The 21,622-nt window shown below is 39.6% G+C and overlaps 1 protein-coding gene across 4 annotated transcripts in view; it reads left to right on the forward strand.

The window, feature by feature from the left end:
• Positions 1–21,622, forward strand: part of CAST (calpastatin) — a 139,399-nt gene that overhangs the window by 16,824 nt on the left and 100,953 nt on the right. For 3 of the 4 annotated variants that reach the window (XM_043988186.1, XM_043988177.1, XM_043988170.1), the window contains exon 3: positions 12,664–12,732. In XM_043988186.1, coding sequence (XP_043844121.1) covers positions 12,664–12,732 — 69 coding nt within the window. Of the gene's footprint in view, positions 1–12,663; positions 12,733–19,751; positions 19,901–21,622 lie in introns of those variants that run through there. The other variant, XM_043988192.1, reaches the window with a different exon arrangement.

Here is a 21,622-nt window from a genome sequence, read left to right on the forward strand (position 1 = left end):
GGGTCCATTAGAATCTTGTACTTATTAATGCTTCTCTAACCTGCCCTCTAGTGGCTAAAAAATGTATTGCAACCGAAGGGGCAAGATGAGAAGTAACATTCCAATACTTCTCTATTCTTTCTCCTGCCCTAAGCAAACCTGCCCTAGGGTTGCTATACTCGTAGAGCCAAAGACCTCTTCTCTTTCCCACCAAGGTCAGCCTTAGGGAAATAATTATGATAAATAAAGGATTGTCACTCATGATAAATCATAGGCTCATAGATCTGGAGCTGAAGGGACCTTAAAATTTGTCTAGACTAAACTCCTTTTAAAGATAAGCCAGAGAAGGGAAGTTATTTTACCAAGATCTCATGTGTCATAAGATTATAGAGTAGTATCAGAGGCCTGATTTGAACTCAGGTTCTCTAACTCAAGGGCCAGTGTTCTTTCCATTATATCACACTGCCTTCCTAATAAAATAATGTGACAGTGCCCAGAATTGAAACTTTGGTCCTCTGTCTCATATTAGACTAGCAGTACAGATCAATGCTGATAGGCAGGATAGAGTAGAATGTCTTTGTACAAGAAATGAAGTTTACCAATCACCATCAAGTCACTTCGAAATATCATAGAAATGTGGATTCAACAGTTATTACACAGACTAGCCACGGAATCCTAAACTATAAGATATTGGAAATAGGAAAGATAAAAACATTCAACAGTATCATCAACCTCTCTAAATATTTTTGCAGGAAGATTCCTTTCCAAACCTGCAATGAAATCTAATTGAAGAATTTGGCAGACACATGTGGCCACATGGGGGAATACACTCATTTTATAAATACAACTCAGTGAGCTCCTTTGGGGTGGAATTTATAACCATAAGGTGTACGTGACCTTAAAGATACTCAGATCTTAATTTTTTTTTAAATTTAATGATGGGGTATGGTTTTGTGGATAGAAAAGACTGGAAATTGTGCCTCAGGAGAAAGGATGTTTGGTGCCTGTTCCTTTCCTGTAAAAGCCCTGGAAGAATTTACTTCCTCCAGCTATTTGATACTTTTTTCCCCTTTTCCCAAAATGTACAAAGTAAGATTTAAATTACTTAGTTGCTGCTTCTTTAACTTTTTTTTTTAATTGGGGCAATAGGGGTTCAGTGACTTGCCCCAGGTCACTCCGCTGTCAAGTGTCAAGTGTCTGAGTCTGGATTTGAACTCAGATCCTTCTGAATACAGGGCTGGTGCTCTGTCCACTGCGCCACCTAGCTGCCCCTTCTTTTACTCTTCTTGATGACAACTTAGTGATTTAAGGCTTCCCCTTTTTGATCCACAATATCAGAACCCATGTAATAATTTTTTCATTTTCGAATCTTTGAGGATTATTAGTAATAGATAATTTTTCTTGGAAGAGACTGGGGCTTATGAGTTTAAAGATCATTTTTAATCAGGAGACTTTATTTGCCTAAATGGGCGTGCATATCTATGTAGAGAGAAAAAACAACACAACACCCAGCCCTCCACCTTTTCTCATACATGTGACTTTTTTCTATTCTGATCCCAACACAGTTGCCTTCACCTAATGTGTCTCATTAAAAAAAGATTTCATGATCACCACTAGTAAGCCTGTAAATAAGCCTAGTTTATGCAGGTGTTATGGAATTTCTTATTTTATGTGATGCCCATCAGATAGGCATTAATGAGGGAGTCTGTGAAACTAAATTTAAAACCCTTAATTAAACAATCAAGGCTCAGTGCTAAAAACCCAAGAGAACCATTCTGACACGTATAATGGAGGTGGAATTCACTGTGACATTCTGCCCACTATTAGGGACTTTTGATTTACAAAGGTAAAAGTAAATACTGTATCATTCCTGTTTTTCCCCCCATATGTTCTGGATTCTCCAAAATTGATTTTATATCATATTTCATACCAAACTTCCTTCCTGACCCTTGGTTTTTTACTTTTAGTCATGAAATGAGACAGGCTTTAAACACTTTGGTGACTGACTCTGGATCAATAGAGCCTTTGCCGTAAAGGAGGAAATCAAGGCTTGTTTAAAATGGCATTTACTAATCTGAAAAGCCCTTAAAGTTGAACACCTTTAATTTAGGGAAGCATATTCAATAAAAATGAATGTAGGCGTTCAGGGTAGCATCTCTCAAATAAGCCCAATTCTCTTTTCTGATACTTTTACCACTCTGGTGCTAGCCTCCATCATCTTATACCAGTCCTCTTTGTCTCAAGTCTTTCTCCACTTTAGTTCATCCTTCATTTAGCCATCAGAGTGATTTCCCAAAAGCACAGGTCTGACCATGTCACTTCCCTTTTCAAGAAACTATAATGGCTCCTGATTGCCTCTAGAATCAAATATAAAATTCTCTGTATAGCTTTTGAACTACTCCACCAGACCCTTCCCATTTGTCCAATGTTTTTATATCTTACTCAACACCACAAACTCTGCAATCCAGTGACACTGGCCTCCTGGATGTTTTTTTTCCACAAGACACTCCATCTCCCAACTCTAGGCATTTTATTTTAATAAGATTTTATTATTTCCCTAATTATATATGAAAATGCATTCTTTTTTTAAGTTCTGAGTTCCAAATTCTATCTCTTCTTCCCTTCCCTCCATCCACTCCCCACCAACAGTAAGCAATCTGATATACGTTATGCATTTGCAACCATGTAGAACATATTTCCATATTAGTCATTTTGTGGAAGAAAGAGAGAGATGGAAGGAAGAAAGGAAGGAGGAAAGAAAAGGAAGAAAGAGGAAGGAAGAAGGAGGGAGGGAAGGAAGGAAGAAAAAGAAAGAAAGAAAGAATATGTTTCAGTCTGTATTCAGACTCCATTAGTTCTTTCTGTGGAGGAAGATAGCATTTTTCGTCATGAATCCTTTGAGATTGTCTTGGATCATTGCATTGCTGAGAATAGCTGAATCATTCACACTTGTTCATTGTATAATATTGCTGTTACTCTGTACGATATTCTCTTGGTTCTGTTCATTTCACTCTGTATCAGTTCATGTAAGTCCAGGCCTTTCTGAAATCATCCCACTTGTCATCTCTCTTTTTAAAATTTTTTTAAAGTAATAAATATTTTTATTTATAATTTTGGGTTCCAATTTTTATCCCTCCTTCCCTTCCTCCCTTCCCCCCTTCCTGAGTTGGTAAACAATCACATATGGGTTATACATATACGATTATGTAAAACATTACCATATTAGTCATTTTGTATAAGAAAACTTGAATAAAAGAAAAAATTAAGAAAGTGAAAAATAGCATGCTTCAGTCTGTGTTCCATTGATATCAGTTCTTTCTTTGGAGGTGGACAGTATGTTTCATTGGTAGTCTTTTGGGATTGTGTTGGATCAGTATTGTTGAGAATAGTTGCCATTCAGTTTTTTATCAAACAATATTGCCATCTCTGTGCACAATGTTCTCTTGGTTCTGCTCTCTTCACTATACATCAGTTCATACAAGTCTTTCCAGGCCTTTCTGAAATCATCCTGCTTGTCATTTCTTACAGCACAGTAATATTCTGTTACAATCATATACCACAGCTTGTTCAGTCATTCCCCAGTTTGATAGGCATCCCCTCAATTTCCAATTCTTAGCCACCACAAAAAGAGTTTGTATAAATATTTTTGTACCAATAGGTCCTTTCCCCTTTTTAAAAAATCTCTTTGTGGGCAGCTAGGTGGCACAGTGGATAAAGCACTGGCCTTGGATTCAGGAGGACCTGAGTTCAAATCCAACTTCAGACACTTGACACTTAGTAGCTGTATGACCCTGGGCAAGTCACTTAACCCTCATTGCCCCACCAAAAAAAAAAAAATTAAAAATCTCTTTGTGATGTAGACCTAGTAGTGGTATTGCTGGGTCAAAGAATATGCACAGTTTTACAGCCCTTTGGGCATAGTTCCAAATTGCTCTCCAGAATGGTTAGATCCAACTCTGGGTATGTTCACTAGCTGTCTCTTATGCCTGAAATGCTTTCTCTTCTCCTCTCCACCTTCTGGCTTCCTTAGATTCTCAACTAAAATCTCACTTTCTTTGAGAAGCCTTTCCCATACCTCCTTAATTTTGCTTCTTTCTATCTCCAATTTATTCTGGGTAGATCTTTTTTATATATAGTTGTTTGCATGTTGTCTCCCCCATTAGGTTGTGAGCTCCTTGAGGGAAGGGAGTGTTTTTGCCATTTTTTGTATCCCCAACACTTAACACAGTGCCTAGAATTTAATAGACAATAAATGCTTGCTCACTGTGCAGCAATTTTCCATCTTTTATTCATCTTTAAATGCCCACAGGATGACTTTTCTTAATTGGGTCTTTTGCCAGGCTTTCTTTAAACCAGTTTTTCTTTCCATTGCCTCTCATTATTTTATGAGCTCATAATCTTTAACCAATCTTAAGGTGTCACAAGCAACTTTGCAAGGTGTTGCTTTTGTCCTATCTATTTTGCAAGTATTTTCACCCTTTTCTTTTCTTTAATCTAATCTGTATTTTATCAGTGTAAGAAATTCCATGAAGAACTTTCTTTTCTGATGCAGATCAACCTTTTCTCTGCAATTTATATGTTTTGAGATTTGCATGGGGCACTCAAAGATTAAGTGACTTGCCAGGAGTAAAGCATCCAGTTATGTCAGAGTCAGGATTCAAGACTTTACTGCAGGTCTAGGTTCCTATCCAATGATGCAATGCTGCCTCAGCTTGGTAAGTTGATTCTTTGCTGGATAAGGCAAATTTTTAAGGTCTTTTTGGCCTCCTTCCTCTGGGAATTGATACAAATTGCTTAATTTCTATATGAAACTTCCATAGTAGCTGTGAATATCCTTTCTTCAAACCAGTTCCCATTTTTAGCATCAACAACTGGTTTAAATAGAAGAGATTCCAGTGTTTTAATCATATACCATATATTTTTCTCATTTTTATTCTTTCCCCTTGCTTTCTATTTCTATTATTGTTGGCCTTTGCTTCTTTTGATATGGGTATGGGAGATATTGCCCTGAGGACATCTCTCATTTCTTTATCTTTTCAGGATTCTTCCCATGTTTATTTTCTTTAGTAACATTTACTTCTATAAGCACCTACCACGGTTAATGTTATAGTCCACTTCTAGTCCAGATGTGTTGCCTGTTACCGTATACACATAGCTAATTCATTCATTCAGTTAATAAATATTTATTAATCACCTGCTATGTAGGAGAAACTGTGCTAAGCTCTGAGGATAGAAAGAAAAGTAAAATATAGTTCTTGTTCAGTTGGGACCAAATTTGGGGTTTACTTGGCAAAGATACAGGAGTGTTTTGCCATTTCCTTCTCCAGTTTATTTTACAGTTGGGGAAATTGGGGCAAATAGGGTGAAGTGACTTGCCCAAGGTCACCCAGGTAGTAAGTGTCTGAGGCCAGATCTGAAGTCAGGAAGATGTCTTACCAACTCCAAGCCCAGCACTCTATCCACTTTGCCATCTCTCTGCCCTATTCTCAAAGAAAGTATTCATGATTGTATAGTGTGAAAATGCTATGTACTCTTATTCCTTACTCTAAATGTGGATTTTGCAATTTTTTTTTTACCATCCTTTCCTTTGCCCACCTTTTAGGCATCAATGCATATCTTGATTAAATTTGTAGGGCCTGCCAAAACCTTCATAGATATTCTCTGTAACAGATGTAGGTTCATAAATTTCACATGTATATTTCTTATATTTTTACTGCATTTATTATAGGCATCTCAAACTCTGTAGAACAACTCATTATCTCTCCCCCACCAAAAAAAATCCCTCTCACAAGCTTTCCAATTTCTATCAGACACCACCATCCTAACAGTCTTGTAGGTTCATAACTTCAATGTTAATTGTTGACTCCTCATTTGTATTCAACCCTAATATTCAATTCATTGCTGGATCATTTTGTTTATACTTTCACACTTCTCATATCCATCCCCTTTTCTCCACTCACACAGTCAGCACCCTCGTTCAGATCCTCGTTTTTTCTCCTCTGGATGATTGTAATGTAGTGTAAATATAGTGAAAAGAAATAGTGGCTTCTTTGCTCACTCCAGTTGGTTCTCCATAGAGCTATTCCAAAAACAGATCTGATGATTTCACTCCCCTATTTAAAGCCTTTCACAACCTGGCCCCACCCTGTTCTTTCAGCCTTATTATTCATGACATCCCACCACACACACAATGTTCCAGCCAGACCAGCCTGCTGACTGCTCCTCACACAGGACACTCTATCTCTATGCCTTTGTGTTGCCTATCTTTCAGGTCTACAAGACATTCCTTCCTGACTTCTGTCTTTTAGAATACCTACCTCCCTTCAAGGCTAAGCTCAAATACTTTATTCTGCCTACATCCTTTCTTGCTCCTTTCTTGTCTGAATTTTCAGACAAGATAAAATCAACTCCACCAGCTACTTTATTTTTGCCTGGAAAAACCTATCCTCCATCTTTCCAGTTCACTACAACTTTCTTTTGTCTTCTGGTTTCATTTCAAGCAAGAGTGTCAAGACTGATACAATCAAGTTCTACAAGGGTATGTGTCCTCTTATGGTCATTTGACAAGTATCTCACACTCCAGTATCAACCATGAGGTTTTAATGTTTGTAGATTATCTAAAAACTGTGTGGTTCTCATACTCATCATTACCAAACTAGAAGAGGGCACACAAGAATGAGGGCCATTTTGTCTTTCTCTTTGTTTTATGGGGTGCATGGCCAAAGAATTTAATCCTCAAATGGCCAGCCTACTAGTCGTAAGCTTCTCTCTACTTAAGCTAGGTTAATTCTTGGAAGGTTGACATGTTGTATTAGTAGAATTCTTCTTGAAGCCTTTTCTTTTTTTTTTTTTTGGTGGGGCAATGAGGTTTAAGTGGCTTCCCCAGGGTCACATAGCTGGTAAATTTCAAGTGTCTGAGGCTGGATTTTAACTCAAGTCCTCCTGATTCCAGGGCTGGTGTTTTATCTACTGCACCACCTAGCTGCCCCCTTGAAGCCTTTTCAAAAGAATAAAGTCTGGGGCAGCTAGGTGGCGCAGTGGATAGAGCACCAGCCCTGGATTCAGGAGGACATGAGTTCAAATCCGGCCTCAGACGCTTGACACTTAACTCAGAATAGGACTTTCTGAGGAATTTTACATTTATACCTATTAAATTTAATTTTATTACCATCTCTGAAACATGCTAGCTATGTGACCCTGGTCAAGTAGCTTAACTTGTTAATACTCCCAGGTAACTCTTTCAGGCCATGAGGTCCAGAGTAGTTGCTGATCTGCATTAGCAAAAGGATTTTCCACACTGGAAATTCCCAGTACAAATTTGGTCCCTTCGAAAATTCATCCTATTAGATTTGACTCATCAGCCTAGCTTATTGAGATCTTTTTAGACGCTTCCTTCAATATCCCTCCCTTCATGTCATCTCCACCAGCCACTCATCACCAACTTTTTCAGCTATGTGAGATCTAGGAGGTATAGTACCAAAAGTGATAGAACTAACTGGTAGACCTAGAATGGGACATAGAACAATACCTCTATTTTTTTTTGTTGTTTGTTTTTCCTTATTAAAAGCTAGGAATTTAAATAAAAAATTGCTCTTTGTTTTGTATAGTCATTTGATCTTTTTGTTGTTGCTGACAGTCATTAAGGTTATGGAGTTTATGGTGTATGGAGCTCCGCAAAAATGATGCTATCCAGACTTGTGGCACAGTAGAAGGAGTGTTGGTTTGGAAATAGTAAGACCTCTGACACTTGCTGCCTGCACAATCTTGAACATGTCACATTGTTTCCCTCCAATAAAATGTAGGTTCCACAGGGAAGAGACTGTTTAATTTTTGTCTTTGCTTCCCTATGGGGATTGAGGTAGATGGCCCCTTTCCTTTTTCCTTTTCTTCCAGATCTAAACCTACAATCTGGGTTTTGGGATATTTTAGTAGCAAGGACAGGCACCTGTTGTACAAGTGGAAACTATAAGAATTCTGGTTACCCTGAGGATGTGGATGGTGGGGAGATACTGCAGCACCTGTTGGTTGCTGGGCAGGGACGCTTGATTTGCATCGCTTAGAAGGGACAAGAGAAGGTACTTCAAAGAATTTTGATTACCGAAGGCAAAGTTCCAAGAGCTCCTGGCTTTTCTAACTGAGGAAATTCAGGAGACAGCTTCAGAAGATTAAAGTCCAAGGGACATCAGATAGATGAGCTTGGTGCTGACCCTTGGGGTTTGAGGGAACCTGGCAGTAAAGACATAATGCTGTAGAGGATCATAGATTTAGAGCTAGAAGAGACCTGAGAAGCCATGAAGTCCAATCTCCTCATTTTACAGATGAAGAAACAGAGGCAAGTGACTTATCCAGAGTCCCATAGCTAGTATGTGTCTGAAGCAGGATTCGAATCCAGGTCTTCCTGAGTCCAATACTCTACCCACTTTATCACATAGTCTGTCAAGGCAAGTTGCTAGCTATGTAAGGATGTACCAACCAAATGATTAAGCCAGAAAAAATATAGGGCAGAAGGTGGGTCAGGCCTCTTCCTTCAAGATCTAATTTTAGCTTTTCTTGCATTGCAGTCAGCTAGTTGTTAATAGCTAGACACCATAAACTTCCAGATCTCTAAGGCATTTTGAAATTCACCATAAACCCAGAGCCAAACCTTTGAGAACATGGGAGGGAATTGGGTAAGTAGAGAAGCCAGAATAGATGCCAGGGTCAAATAGTCATCCTTCCTGCAGAGCTCAGGGATCTGGATGGGCAAATGCATATGGGCAAGTATTGATGATCTATATAGGTACTACACACATGAGAAAGGATAGACTAGTCATAAAATCCAGGTGATCCACAGAATAGCAGGAATATGGAGAGGCAGATGCAAACTAGGAACATTACTAAGGAAGATCCTCTGAGGCCAGAGTTTCTTATATAGTCCCAATTCAGAGACAGAACTGAAGCCAAAAGTTAGGTGACACTGAGTGCACAGATCTCCATCTTACCTGAGTAAAGAGTGAGAAGGGGTCAATCTGTTCTCAACAGTTTGCTTGGTTACTATAAATCAAATTTTTAAGGATGGATAAGATTTTAGCAGGAAGTAGGAGTGAGAAAGGATATCCTAGTTATAAGGAACAACCTGGGCAAAGGCATTGAAATGGGTATATTTCAGAGACTGGAAGGCCAATTTGAGGGAAGCCCAGAGTACATGGTACATGTGAAATAAGGCTTGAAAAGGAGAACTGAGGAGAGGTTGTGAAAGACCCTGAATGACAAAGTGAAGAAGTTTGAATTTCACTTGGTAGGCAATAGGGAACAACTAAAGATTTTTGAGTACAGGAATGACATGACCAGATCTTTGCTCAAGCAAAGTTGATTTGGCATCCATGTGAAGAATAGATTAGAGAGAGAAGATAGTGGAGATGGGAAGACCTGTTGGGATGCCACTAGAGTATTCTAGAAAAATAGTAATATGGGTCTATACATTATGATAATGACTGAAGAAATAAATAAGAGAAGGCAAACATAAGAGAGAGACTGGAATTTGAATTATAAGGACTTAGCAAGTGCTAGAGATGAGAAATGAGGGATAAGGAAGAGTCTAAGATGTCAATGAGGTTTCAATAATGGGTGTTCTTATTTCAAGGAGCAAATTCCAGGGGTTGGAAAAGTAATAAGTCATTTCTACCTTTTTCCAGTTTTTAGGAGAAGAATTCTCTAAACTATTAGTGATGTAATAAATGTTGCTTCCATGCCAATAGAGGGTGAAAACAAAACCAAATGCACAATCCATGTTTTTTTTTCTAGCTTTCAGTCAGCCATATTAGGCAAAGCACAGTTGTTTTCCCTATTCAACCAAAAGATTCCAAAAAGATGCATGTTAGTGCAGAGAAAACACAACATACCACAGTTATTTTCTCCCTGAAAGGTAAAGGCAGTTAGGACAGATATTTCTCTTTCCCATTCACTGTGGGCCTGTATTTTCCAAACAACTCATAAGCTCCAGATGTCCTGGACATCCAGGACCTGGCCCTTAGTAGTCCTTCCAGGTTCAAGATGATCCTACCAAGTGCTCTTCTCCTCTGAGGAGTAAATTGTTTCAGAAATTACTATCTGCCAATCAGCAGGCATCCAACTTTGGTATCTTACAATTCCCAAACTCATGAGGTTAATACCATGGTTGGAAATGTCCATTTATCAGTATTGCTAGTTACTGGCCTGACTCGGGGAAGAAAACAGAAAGCAGAATAAGGTGACCAGGGCCTCAAGCTCATCTAGTCAAGCATATGTTCTCACTTTCATGAACTTTTTGCCGTCATCCTTCCCCATCTCCTTTTGGAAGTCCAAGATAGAGAAAGTATTTTGTGTATCCCTAAAGAAAGGTTGGAACAGTTTCTCCTCATAACTCACAGAGTAGACGGCTTTTCCTGACTCAGTTGCCAATTATCTTTGCTGCCAAGACACGTGTCCCATAGAAAGGAACTGGAGTACATAGCCTATTTGATACGATGGTCCTAAATAGAACAAATCAAAGAGTTCCCCTATTTCCCCATAGAACTGGGTCCTGAATTGAATATTATGAAAGGGGGTGGTTAGATAGGCATTGGGAAATCATGAAGTTACTTTAAAGGCTCAAGCTTATATCTGAATCAAGAGACCATTTTTTTTCACAATAGATAAAGGCTCAAAGTCAAGAACCACCACTTAAAATTCCCAATCATTGAATATGGGAAATATAAAGTCCCTGTTGGTCAGAAGCAGTCTGAGCAAAGAATGTCCTCATAAACCCATATGAGCCCAAAAGATAGCTGGTCATCTGGAGAGGGCAAAAGGATAACTCCTAGATAGCATAGGTATTCTTATGTCAAGAGAATTAAGGGAAGGCCTCAAGTACATTGGGAGAAGCTCCCTGTGTCTGACTTATGGGAGGACATGGACAAGAGCCAGACAGGATGCTACAGGTGGTGTTGAGTCAACTTCATGGGTTGCAATTGGGCAAGTCACCTTTACTTCTCTGGACCTCAGTTTCTTTTTCTCTCTTTTTTTTTTTGTCAGGGCAATGAGGGTTAAGTGACTTGCTCAGGGTCACACAGCTAGTAAGTGTCAAGTGTTTGAGGCTGGACTTGAACTCAAGTCCTCCTGAATCCAGGGCTGGTGCTTTATCCACTGTGCCACCTGGCTGCCCCCTCAATTTCTTCTAATATGATAATATGAAATACAGGTTTGGACTAGATGATCTTTAAGGTCCCTTCCAGAGCTAAATCTATTATCTTATCTTGCATCTGTTGTTGTCATTTTTCATTTTCATCTGATTCCTCGTGACCTCATTTTGGGGTTTTCTTGGCAAAGATACTGCAGTGGTTTGCCATTTCCTTTTCCAGCTCATTTTACAGATGAGGAAACTAAGGCAAACCAAATGAAGTGACTTGCCCAGGGTCACACAACTAGAAAGTATCTGCGGCCAGATTTGAACTCAGGAAGATGAGTCTTCCTTACTCCAGGTCCAGCATTCTATCCACTGCCCTAGTTAGCTGCCCTTATCTCATATATAGTATGAGCTAGTTGACCATGACTGTTTGTCAAGAGTGTTGTAGAGAGCATTTACGCATCAGGCAAGAAGCTGGGCTAATTGACCTCTATGAGCCTTCATAAGGTTTTATGATTCTTTGAAAAAGAAGGCTTTCTTCTCAGGAAATTCCTCTTCCAAAAAGAAAAAAAGCCCTCCTAAATTCTAAGAAGGCAAACAAAATCAGTGTAAGTTAAATATTTAATTAATGTTTATTATAGCAACCACATGAGATTTAAGTCATATCTGTGATACACTAGAGCCCTATTTGATCCATGTGTACACTAAAGAGTACATTAGGGCCCCTTTTCATGATCAGTGTGTAGAATAAATGGAGCTCATTTTATAGGGAGGTGTTAGAGTGTAATTTTATTGTTTTTGTTATTATGGAGGTATCCCAGTCACATCAGTGCTTCTGTCCATAGTTGGCCATATCTGTGGTCTGTTTGAAGACATAGTGATTAGTCAGGAACACAGCCCCAAATCACGGCATTTTTCTTAAGAGAAAATACCTTGGGGCAGCTAGGTGGCGCAGTGGATAAAGCACCAACCTTGGATACAGGAGGACCTGAGTGCAAATCCAGCCTCAGATACTTGACACTTACTAGCTGTGTGACCCAGGGCAAGTCACTTAACCCTCATTGCCCCGCAGAGAGAGAGAGGGAGAGAGAGAGAGAGAGAGAGAGAGAGAGAGAGAGAGAGAGAGAGAGAGAGAGAGAGAGAGAGCACCCTTCCTTTTAGGATGTGGTTTCCCTGGAGGGGCCAAAAGCAGACACAGTCCTGAGGTACCTTTTCACAACTCAGATAGATCACTGAAGAATGCAGGAGCAGGATTTAAACTCATTTTATATGTTTTCTGTTTTAATATTCAGAGGAAAAATATATAAAAAGATGGATGTTTGCAAATCTAGTATGCTAGCTCCTATTCCTATCCCTGTTTTAAATATTTAGATGGCCATCACACAAAACAAGAAAACTTTGATGTTCAGGCAAAGTATGATATTTGTCGATCGGGTATGCTAGTTACAAACAAAATTTTTTTTTCCCTTGAAAATAAATTTGTATTGAAATGAAAATTTTGTCTTGACTTCTTTGTTGCTATATTTCACACCCTAATGTTGCAATTTTGTATGTGTTTTAAGGAAAAACCAGCAAGTCACAGTAGCAGTCATCCCTCCAGGATATCTACAAGTAGAACAGCCCCTACTAAGGTAAGTGCCATTTCTTTATTGTATATGTCATTGTGTCCTGGAAAATCCTAAAGATGATATCATATGTCTGTCATGGGGGAAGAGGTAAAAGTTTCTAGAAAAGTTAAAAAAAAAGATTCTTGATGTTGGTTTAATCTACCTATTTATTATGCAATGCCTGTACCCATATACTGGTGTTAGCATTGGGTTACTGCACATGCAAGCAGAACAGAAATCTAGTTAGCTCCTTTTTTCATAAAGTGCTTACATCTTATGGTATGACTAGCTTTTTGATGCTTTTCAGCTTTGAGGCCAATAGGTGGCTTCACATAGGTAAGTAGGTGATAACAGTGGATAGAGTGCTGAGCCTGGAGTCAGTTCCTTCTACTCCACCACTCTACTTCTCATACAAAGAAAGCTCAATGACACAGTAAAAAGAGCATCAGACTTTGGGGTTAGGGTTAGGGTAAGAGTTAGGAAGTCCGGAGTTCAAGGCTGGCTTCAGATACTTACTAGTTCTATGACCCTGGGAAAGTCACTTAATGTATGTTTGCCTCAGTTTCTTTCTTTGTAAAATGAGTGTAATAAAAGAATCTATCTTCCAGGGGTTTTGTGAGAATATTAGCACAGTGTCTGGCACATGGTAGGCATTTAATAAATATTTGTTCCCTTCCTTTTCCCCACGACCCAATCAAAATTATGAGTTCCTCTTTCTCTTTCTTTCTTTCTTTCTTTCTTTCTTCAGGCAATGAGGATTAAGTGACTTGCCCAGGGTCACACAGCTAGTAAGTGTCAAGTGTCTGAGGCTGGATTTGAATTCAGGTCCTCCTGAATACAGGGGTGGTGCTTTATTCAGTGCGCCACCTAGCTGGTATAAAATAAGAATAAGAAAAATTAAAGGAATACTTCACCTGGAACTTTCTCCTAGTATGGGAGGATATAAGATGCTTATCTTTTGTTTTGGAACATTATGAAACAAATTATAAGCTTTAACTTGATCAAAAGTTATATAAATACTATAGGACACAGTGTCATTTGTAATCTATCATATAAAAATTTCTCATGTACCATGTGAAGATCCTCAAAATAAGAAACATTTGAAACATGATTTTGTCTTCATTGAAATATTAATTGTCAAACCAGGTAATTAATTACATAAGCTTAACATACAAGAGGTGATTAATCAACAAACAGTTTTTAAGCACAGACTCTGGACAAGGCACTGTGCCAGACACTGCAGATACTAGTTCAAAGAATGAAACAGGCCCTGCTTCTAAGGAGCTCATAAATTAGTGGTGACAAGTAGATCTATAAGGAGATGCAACTTAAATATGAAGTGAATAAATAGAAAATAGTTAAATACAAGATAGTTTGGGAAATAAGACACTGACATTTGGGAGATTTGGAAAGGCTTCATTATTAAAGGAAGAGATAGATTCTATAAGATAGAAGGAAGATATACAGGAGAGCCAGTGCAAAGGCATGGAGGTGGGAGACAGAGTGTCATGCAAAAGAACCCAGAGAAGGCTTTGGAGTCAAGGAAATCTAGATTCAAATGATGACTCTGACATATACAGACCGTATGGCCTTGGACAAGTCACTTAAACTCTCAGTGCTCCAGGCAGTTCTCCAAGAAATTATATTTCAGCAGAAGTGCCTGTCTACATTGATAGAAAGAGATTACTCACTAGGAGTTTCTTATCCTAGGAAAATCAGAGGTCAGGTCCCAATTTTTTTCAAGTTTTATCACATTAAAAAAATGCCCTATGGGGCAGCTAGGTGGTACAGTAGATAAAGCACTGGCCCTGGATTCAGGAGGACTTGAGTTCAAATCTGGCCTCAGACATTTGAAACTTACTAGCTATGTGACCCTGGGCAAGTCACTTAACCTTCATGGCCCCGCAAAAAAACAAACAAAACAACAACAACAGAAAATCCCTCTTTCAGCCTTAAGATTTCCCAGTGTATCCAAGCCCATACGAATGCTAACCCTACTTCAGGAAAGCTCATATACAATCTTTCGGGAGAAAAAATTATTATAAAATGAGTTTCCTATGCTCTAATGACCTTTTGCATTCATCAGTTTTTAAAAACAACAGATCTAATTACTACATCAACTCTCAGTTGTTTATTTTATTTTATTTTTGTTTTTTGGTGAGGCAGTTGGAGTTGAATGACTTGCCCAGGGTCACACAGCTAGTAAGTGTCAAGTGTCTGAGGCTGGATTTGAACTAAGATCCTCCTGAATCCAGGGCCAGTGCTCTATCCACTGCGCCACCTCAGTTGTTTATTTTATAAGAAAGGACAATGAAGTCTAGAAGGTTAAATAGCTCACTAATGTCAAAATAGTAAGATTGAGGATTTGAACCCAGGTCCAGGAAATGATAGTTTCACTATAATCTTCCCTCATCATAATCATCATCATAATAATAGCATTACATAGTGCTTTAAGGTTTAGACAGTACTTTATACATATTATTCCAGTTGATCACAGTAACCATGCAGGGTAGGTGTTATTATTATCCACATTTTACAGATGAGGAAGTGGAGGCTTAGAGAGGTTAAGTGACTTGTCCAGAGTCACACAGCTAGTAAGTGTCTGCGGCAGGGTTCAAACTCCTGACTGCATGTCTAGCAGTCTATGCATTGTGCCACCTACAGAACTCAGCCATCTGGTAGACCATCCACTAGGCCGTCCCGCTGTGTTCAGTTCTGGGCACTGCAGTTAAAAAAGGACATCAAAAACTAAAAAGTGTCCAGAGAAGGACAAGCAAGAAGGTGAAGATTCTTGAGCCCATGAGGTATGAGGACTGGTTAAAGGAAGTAGCCATGTTTTACCTGGAGAAAAGAAGACTCAGGTTGGGGCATGACTGCTGTCTCCTAGCATTTGAAGGGCTGTCCTGTGGCCCCAGAGGCCAGAAGCAGGAGTAATGAGTAGAAGCTATGAAGAGGTTATTTTAAGGTTTTTTTGTTTTTTGGTTTTTTGTTTTTGGTTTTTTTTGCGGGGCAATGGGGGTTAAGTGACTTGCCCAGGGTCACACAGCTAGTAAGTGTCAAGTGTCTGAGGCCGGATTTGAACTCAGGTACTCCTGAATCCAGGGCTGGTGCTCTATCCACTACGCCACCCAGCTGCCCCTATGAAGAGGTTATTTTAGATGTGACGTCAGGAAAAACTTCCTAATTATCAGAGCTATCTCAAAGTGGAATGGCCTACCTTGTAATGTGGGGTGGATGAAGAGACTACTTGTTGGGCTGATTTGAATGGGGTATATTTATATTTATATTTATAAATTTATTGATTTATATTTATATTTATATTGGGGTACATTTATATTGGGGTTGGTCTGGATGGCCACTGAGGTCCCTTCCAACCCTTAAATTCTGTCATTTTATGATGTTCATGAATCTCTCTGGGCCTCAGTTTCCTCATATGTAAAGTTATTAGGGGTATTACTGTGAGACTCAGGTGTTATAATCTATGTACAGCCCCTTGAAAACCTTAAAGTTCTCTATAAATTGCACTGGCATTTTCATTCATGCAGTCAAAATTTATAGAGTAACTCTTATATGCCTAGAATTCTTTGAGGCCCAATGTTTTGGTTTTGTTTTATTTTTTAACAGTTGCTTCCTTTTTCTTTTTCTTTTTCTTTTGTTTTTGTTTTTTGGTGGGGCAATGAAGATTAAGTGACTTGCTCAGGGTCACACAACTTGTAAGTGTCAAGTATCTGAGGTCAGATTTGAACTCAGGTCCTCCTGAATCTAGGGCCAGTGCTTTATCCACTGCGCCACCTAGCTGCCCCTTTTTTAGGCCTGATATAAAACACAAAGATGAAACGTTGGTTTCATAACTCCCTCCTGGGAGTTATGGAATCTTCCACAGCATTCCCTCAAAGATGGTAATGATCAATTCTTTACATTGAAAATGGGGAGGAGGAAGGATTTTAATTTAAATAAACAACAGAAGATATACATAATCAGTTGGTATAGAATTACAGATGTAATCATAGTTTTTTTGGGGGGAAATCGGCTTTCCCACATATCCCCCCCCATCAATTTTATTCATCCTGTGGGTAAGCAGCAATAATCTGGAGAGATCATCAATAAACATTAATCAATCAACAAACATTTATCAACCACTATGTGTTAGAAACTTTGATAAATGCTGGGATACACAAAGAGGCAAAAGACAGTCCCTGCCTTCAAGGGAGCTTACAATCTAATGGGGAAGACAACATGCAAACAAAAATGTACAGACAAGCTATATACAAGATAAATAGGAGATAATTAACAGAGGGAAGGTACTAGAATTAAGAAGGGATGGGGAAGGCTTCCTACATATGGTAGGATATTAGTTGGGACTTAAAGGAAACTGGGAAGATTGGTATTCGGAGTAGAAGAGAGAGAGCTTTCCAGATATGAGGGACAATGAGAGAAAATACCCAGAGCCAAAAGATGGAGTGTCTTGTTTGGGGAACAGCCAGAAGGCTAGTGTCACTGGACTGAAGAGTACATACTGGGGAGTAATGCATAAGAAGACTGGACAGGTAGCAGGGAGCCAGGTTATGAAGGACTTTGAATGACAAATAGAGCATTTTGTATTTGCTACTGAACGGATCAGAAACCACTGGAGTTTATTGATTATGTGTGGGGGAAGGGAGGGGCATGGTTAGACCTGTGCTTCAGGAAGATCACTTTAGTGGCTGAGTGGAGGATGGATTGAAGTGGGGAAAGAGTTGAGGCAAGAAGACCCACTAGCAGGTTATGGCAATAGAGGTGTGACGTTGATGAGGGCTTGCAAATGTCCTCAGTTTTTTTCTGTAAATATGAAGCAAGATTCTCAGCTGAGAGGGTGGGGAGAGGGGGGAATCATGGGAGGTTTGAAGAGGTATGAAAAGGTCTGTGGAGAGTGGGATAATGAGTTGATAAGGGAGTTCTAGAAGGATTGCCCGGCAGCAGTGAGGGCTCATTTGAGGTTATGTAACAAATTTGTAGTGGACCCAGAGGCCATTGTTCCATCTGTTAGCTAAAGTCTGAGAAGTCATATGCCAAGATGAGGCAAGATCTTACATTTAGAAATAGCCTGAATTTAAAAGTATATGATTTAGTGTTTCTGAAAAACTTTTGATACTTCAGGTGATTTGTGATTTTATTAATGTGGGCATGCCCTCTACCAACAAAGATCTTTTTTTAATGCATGAATAGATAATTAATGGGTATGGTGTTTTTATTTTTGTTTATTTTAATTATACCAGACCCTCGGTACTTCTGCAGTATAGGTATAAGAGCTGGATTTCAACGAGCATAAAAAGTGAGGAAGAGAAAGTCTGTTCCATAATAATTCAATTTACTAACAATGTATCTTTATTAATGTTAGTCATTCACATTTGGGAAAAATCCCAAATGAAACATTATTTGTATTTCAATGGCCAAGTAGAGATTGGAATTTCCCAAATCTTTATTCTTTAGGATTGAGCTGTCTCTAATTTTCCCCTCCCCTTTTGTGTAGAAAGCTTAATACAGAAAAAGGAAAACAGGGGCAACACCACACTGGAGAACAGCTCTTTAATTTGTAAGAGAAAATCCACTGGCCCAAGATTACTCAACTAGAGTCTGACCTTGATACTCAAGAGAGAACATCCCTCAAACAGGTGGAGAAGAAAGAAAAACAACACTAGGTGGCAGAGTGGATGGAGTTTTAGGGGTGGAGTCCAAAACACCGGAGTCCAAATCCTGTTTTCCACAATTACTAGCTGTGGGACCCCAGAAAGTCACTTAAATTCTCTTAGGCTCTGTTTCCTCATTGGCAAAGTGGAGATAATAATGGCACCTACTTGACAGGTTTGGGGTGAACCTTTATATAAGGTTATTAAGCCTTAAAGTCCTATATAAATGTTAGCCATGATTATCATCATCATTAGTTGTTATTATAAGAACAAACACTCCAGTGGAGAAACAATGTTACATTTTGAAAATATTGAGTCATACATTGCCAGTTGCTGTTCCTTATACTAGCTTTGCCCCTGACAAACTTGAGACCACCCTCCTTTGTTCAGTCTGTAAAGACATTTTATGTGGTTATGGAGTATGGAGCTTGGAGTCACAGGACCTGGGTTCAGATTCTAGCGCTGTATAGCTCTGCGTAATCTTTTTTTTTGCAGTGCAGTGAGGGTTAAGTGACTTGCCCAGGGTCACACAGCTAGTAAGTGTCAAGTGTCTGAGGCTGGATTTGAACTCAGGTCCTCCTGAATCCAGGGCCAGTGCTCTCTCCACTGCGTCACCTAGCTGCCCCAGCTCTGTGTAATCTTAACCTCTCTAGCCCTCAGTTTCTTTCTCTGTCAAATAGCTACAATGTATGACTACAGAAATTATCCTTCACTATCCTGTCCCCTCCTTCCCTTTGCCTTCCCCAAATTGAATTGGAGAGTCAGACTAGCTTCTGACAAAAAATAAAAAATTCCCAGTGATTAATTGTTCATTATTTATGAATGAGTCTGTAAATACCTATCCCCACCATAGGTAGATCATGGAGGAAGGGAATAGGGAGGGTGTGGAGTAAAGGCAGAGTAATCCCTAATAGGGCCTGGGGAAATGTGACTAGATGGCTCTTCTGTGCCCATTCTCCCTACCCCTCCGGCCCCCTAAAAAAGATGTAACAACAGGCAACCTGCAGCCCGTGAGATTTGCATCCTACTCTGGACCTTGTGGGTTTACTTGTGGTTTCTTGTATATAATCGGAGCTGCTTTGGATCAGTCACTGCCCACTCCCAACCTCCCAGGGCATCTCTGCATGTCCTACTTTTGCTCTAAGCAGCCAGATTATCTGCATTAGGTGATATGTTTCCACAGGCATGACAATATAAAAATTTGTAACTGAGTATTTATAGCAACTCTTATGACAAATCAGTCAAGTCTATCCATGCACTCCTCTTCCCAGAAAGAAACTTGTGTGTGGGACTCCGTGGTAAAAGGAGGTGGGGCCACTTAGAGGCAGCAGGGCGGAACCACATACGTAAGGTACCCTCGGGACCAGCTGTGTCCTATCAAAGGGAGAAGGGTTGGGCAGTGACTCTGTCAAAACGGAAACCACGACTAGGCTCCTCTGAAAGCAAAAAATGAAAACGTCCGGAAAATAAAGCTCTCTGAAATACAGGGAGCTGACATTCAGCGTGGCTCAGGCTTCCTGCAGAAAGTGAGTACGGCTTTGGGGCTGCTTCCTTTTTCCCTGCTATGCCATCTCCAAATTAGAGTCACTTGGCCCTGGCAGCCTTTCCCCCTTCGCCTCTGCCTTCCCTGACTGCTTGAGAGATGTGACTTTCTACTGAGCTGTAGAAAGGTTGCTCTGTGGGTGATTTGGAAGTTTAAATAGGGTCTCTCCCCTCCTCCCCTCTCCCCCTCTCCCCCTTCTCCCCTCCTCCCCTCTAACTAGTGAAGCTAGCTCTTCAGTTGGGAATGCAGATGATGATCGAGACAGAAGGGGTAGGATTACCCAGCAGGGCATCTGTATGACCTAAGCAAAATTCTGAAAGAAAGAAATACATAGTGGTCCTGTAGAATTTACCTTGAACTTTATTGTTATGTTAAATCGAATTTGTCTTTACTTTAAATACCATAATTTGGACAAATGAGCATAAAATTTCATAGAGGGGAGAGCACAGTGAAAAGACCCCAGGGTTTGTCCTCAGATGCACAGTTTGTGTCTTGCCTTTGCTGCTGATCATCTGGGTGACCTTGGCCATCATTTCACCTCTCTCTGCCTCAGTTTCCTCTTCTGTGAAATGCGATAAGCTCTGAGGCCTATTCTTAGCTCTAACATTCTTTGATCATGATGTACCTAGTATTGCATAGACAGGGTGTGGTATCCCTCAAAGGAAATCTTTTGTTGTGACATCTATACTCAGTTGCCATATACTCCTCGATACTCCAGTAGAAAGAGTACCACATTAAGTTTTGATAGGTCCTAGTCTTCCCAAAGCTCAGTGTTTCCACTCTAGTTAAGTAAGATTACCAGAAATATTGTAAGATATATTGTATGCTTATCCCCATTTGACAGGTATGGGAACTGAGCCACAGAGTATTTGAGTGACTTGCCTAGGGTCACACAGGTCTTCAGGGAATAAAAAGAGACCTACAGACCAAATCTCTGCCCAGCAAGTCATTCCTTTAGTCACCAAATTATGGAGTCATGAGATTTAGAGACCACCTAGTCCCACTACCTCATTTTTCACATGAGGAAACTAAGGCCCAGAGAGTGGCTTGTTCAAGGATTGGAATCTGGGTCCCTTGTTTTGGTAATCTGAGGACCAATCATTTGCTCAATCCAGAACTATCTATATCCTACCATGCTGCCTCTTTATACTGATTTCCTATCAATACCAATGAAACAGTGTACAGAAATACATAGCAGTAGGTTTATGGAGTTTTCTCCAATTCTACTGCTTAGTCAACCCCTGCATTGCAGTGGGGCCCTTCTTGCCAACAGAGTGCTGTTTATTTTGTAGTAAACAAAAAGGAAATGGTCATTCCTAAAATTTTGCTTGGAGACACAGCAATTGAATTTGTAATGGTGAATCTTCTCATTATAAGGCTGGAGGCATGGCGATGGATGGGAGGGAGTGTTTTGCTTGGCATACTGATATAGGGGAGAAACTGTTTTCCCCCTTTGCAAAATCATGCATCCCTAAAGAAAAAATTAAGTTTTTCTGTCTCCAGATTGATGGAGTAAATGCTCTGACAAGATGGGAGTAGGAATTAGTATGAATGTAGCAACACTTTCCAACTTGTTAGTAAACCCTCTATTGAGTTATGTAGTTTGTGGCATTTAATAGGCATAAATATCTTTTGTAGTTGAATAGGCTCACATAGTTGAAGAGCATATTTTGACCAAACAATGATTTCTGGAATTTTTCTTTTT

This window comes from Dromiciops gliroides, chromosome 1 (genome assembly GCF_019393635.1).
Source record: "Dromiciops gliroides isolate mDroGli1 chromosome 1, mDroGli1.pri, whole genome shotgun sequence".
NCBI lineage: Eukaryota > Metazoa > Chordata > Mammalia > Microbiotheria > Microbiotheriidae > Dromiciops > Dromiciops gliroides.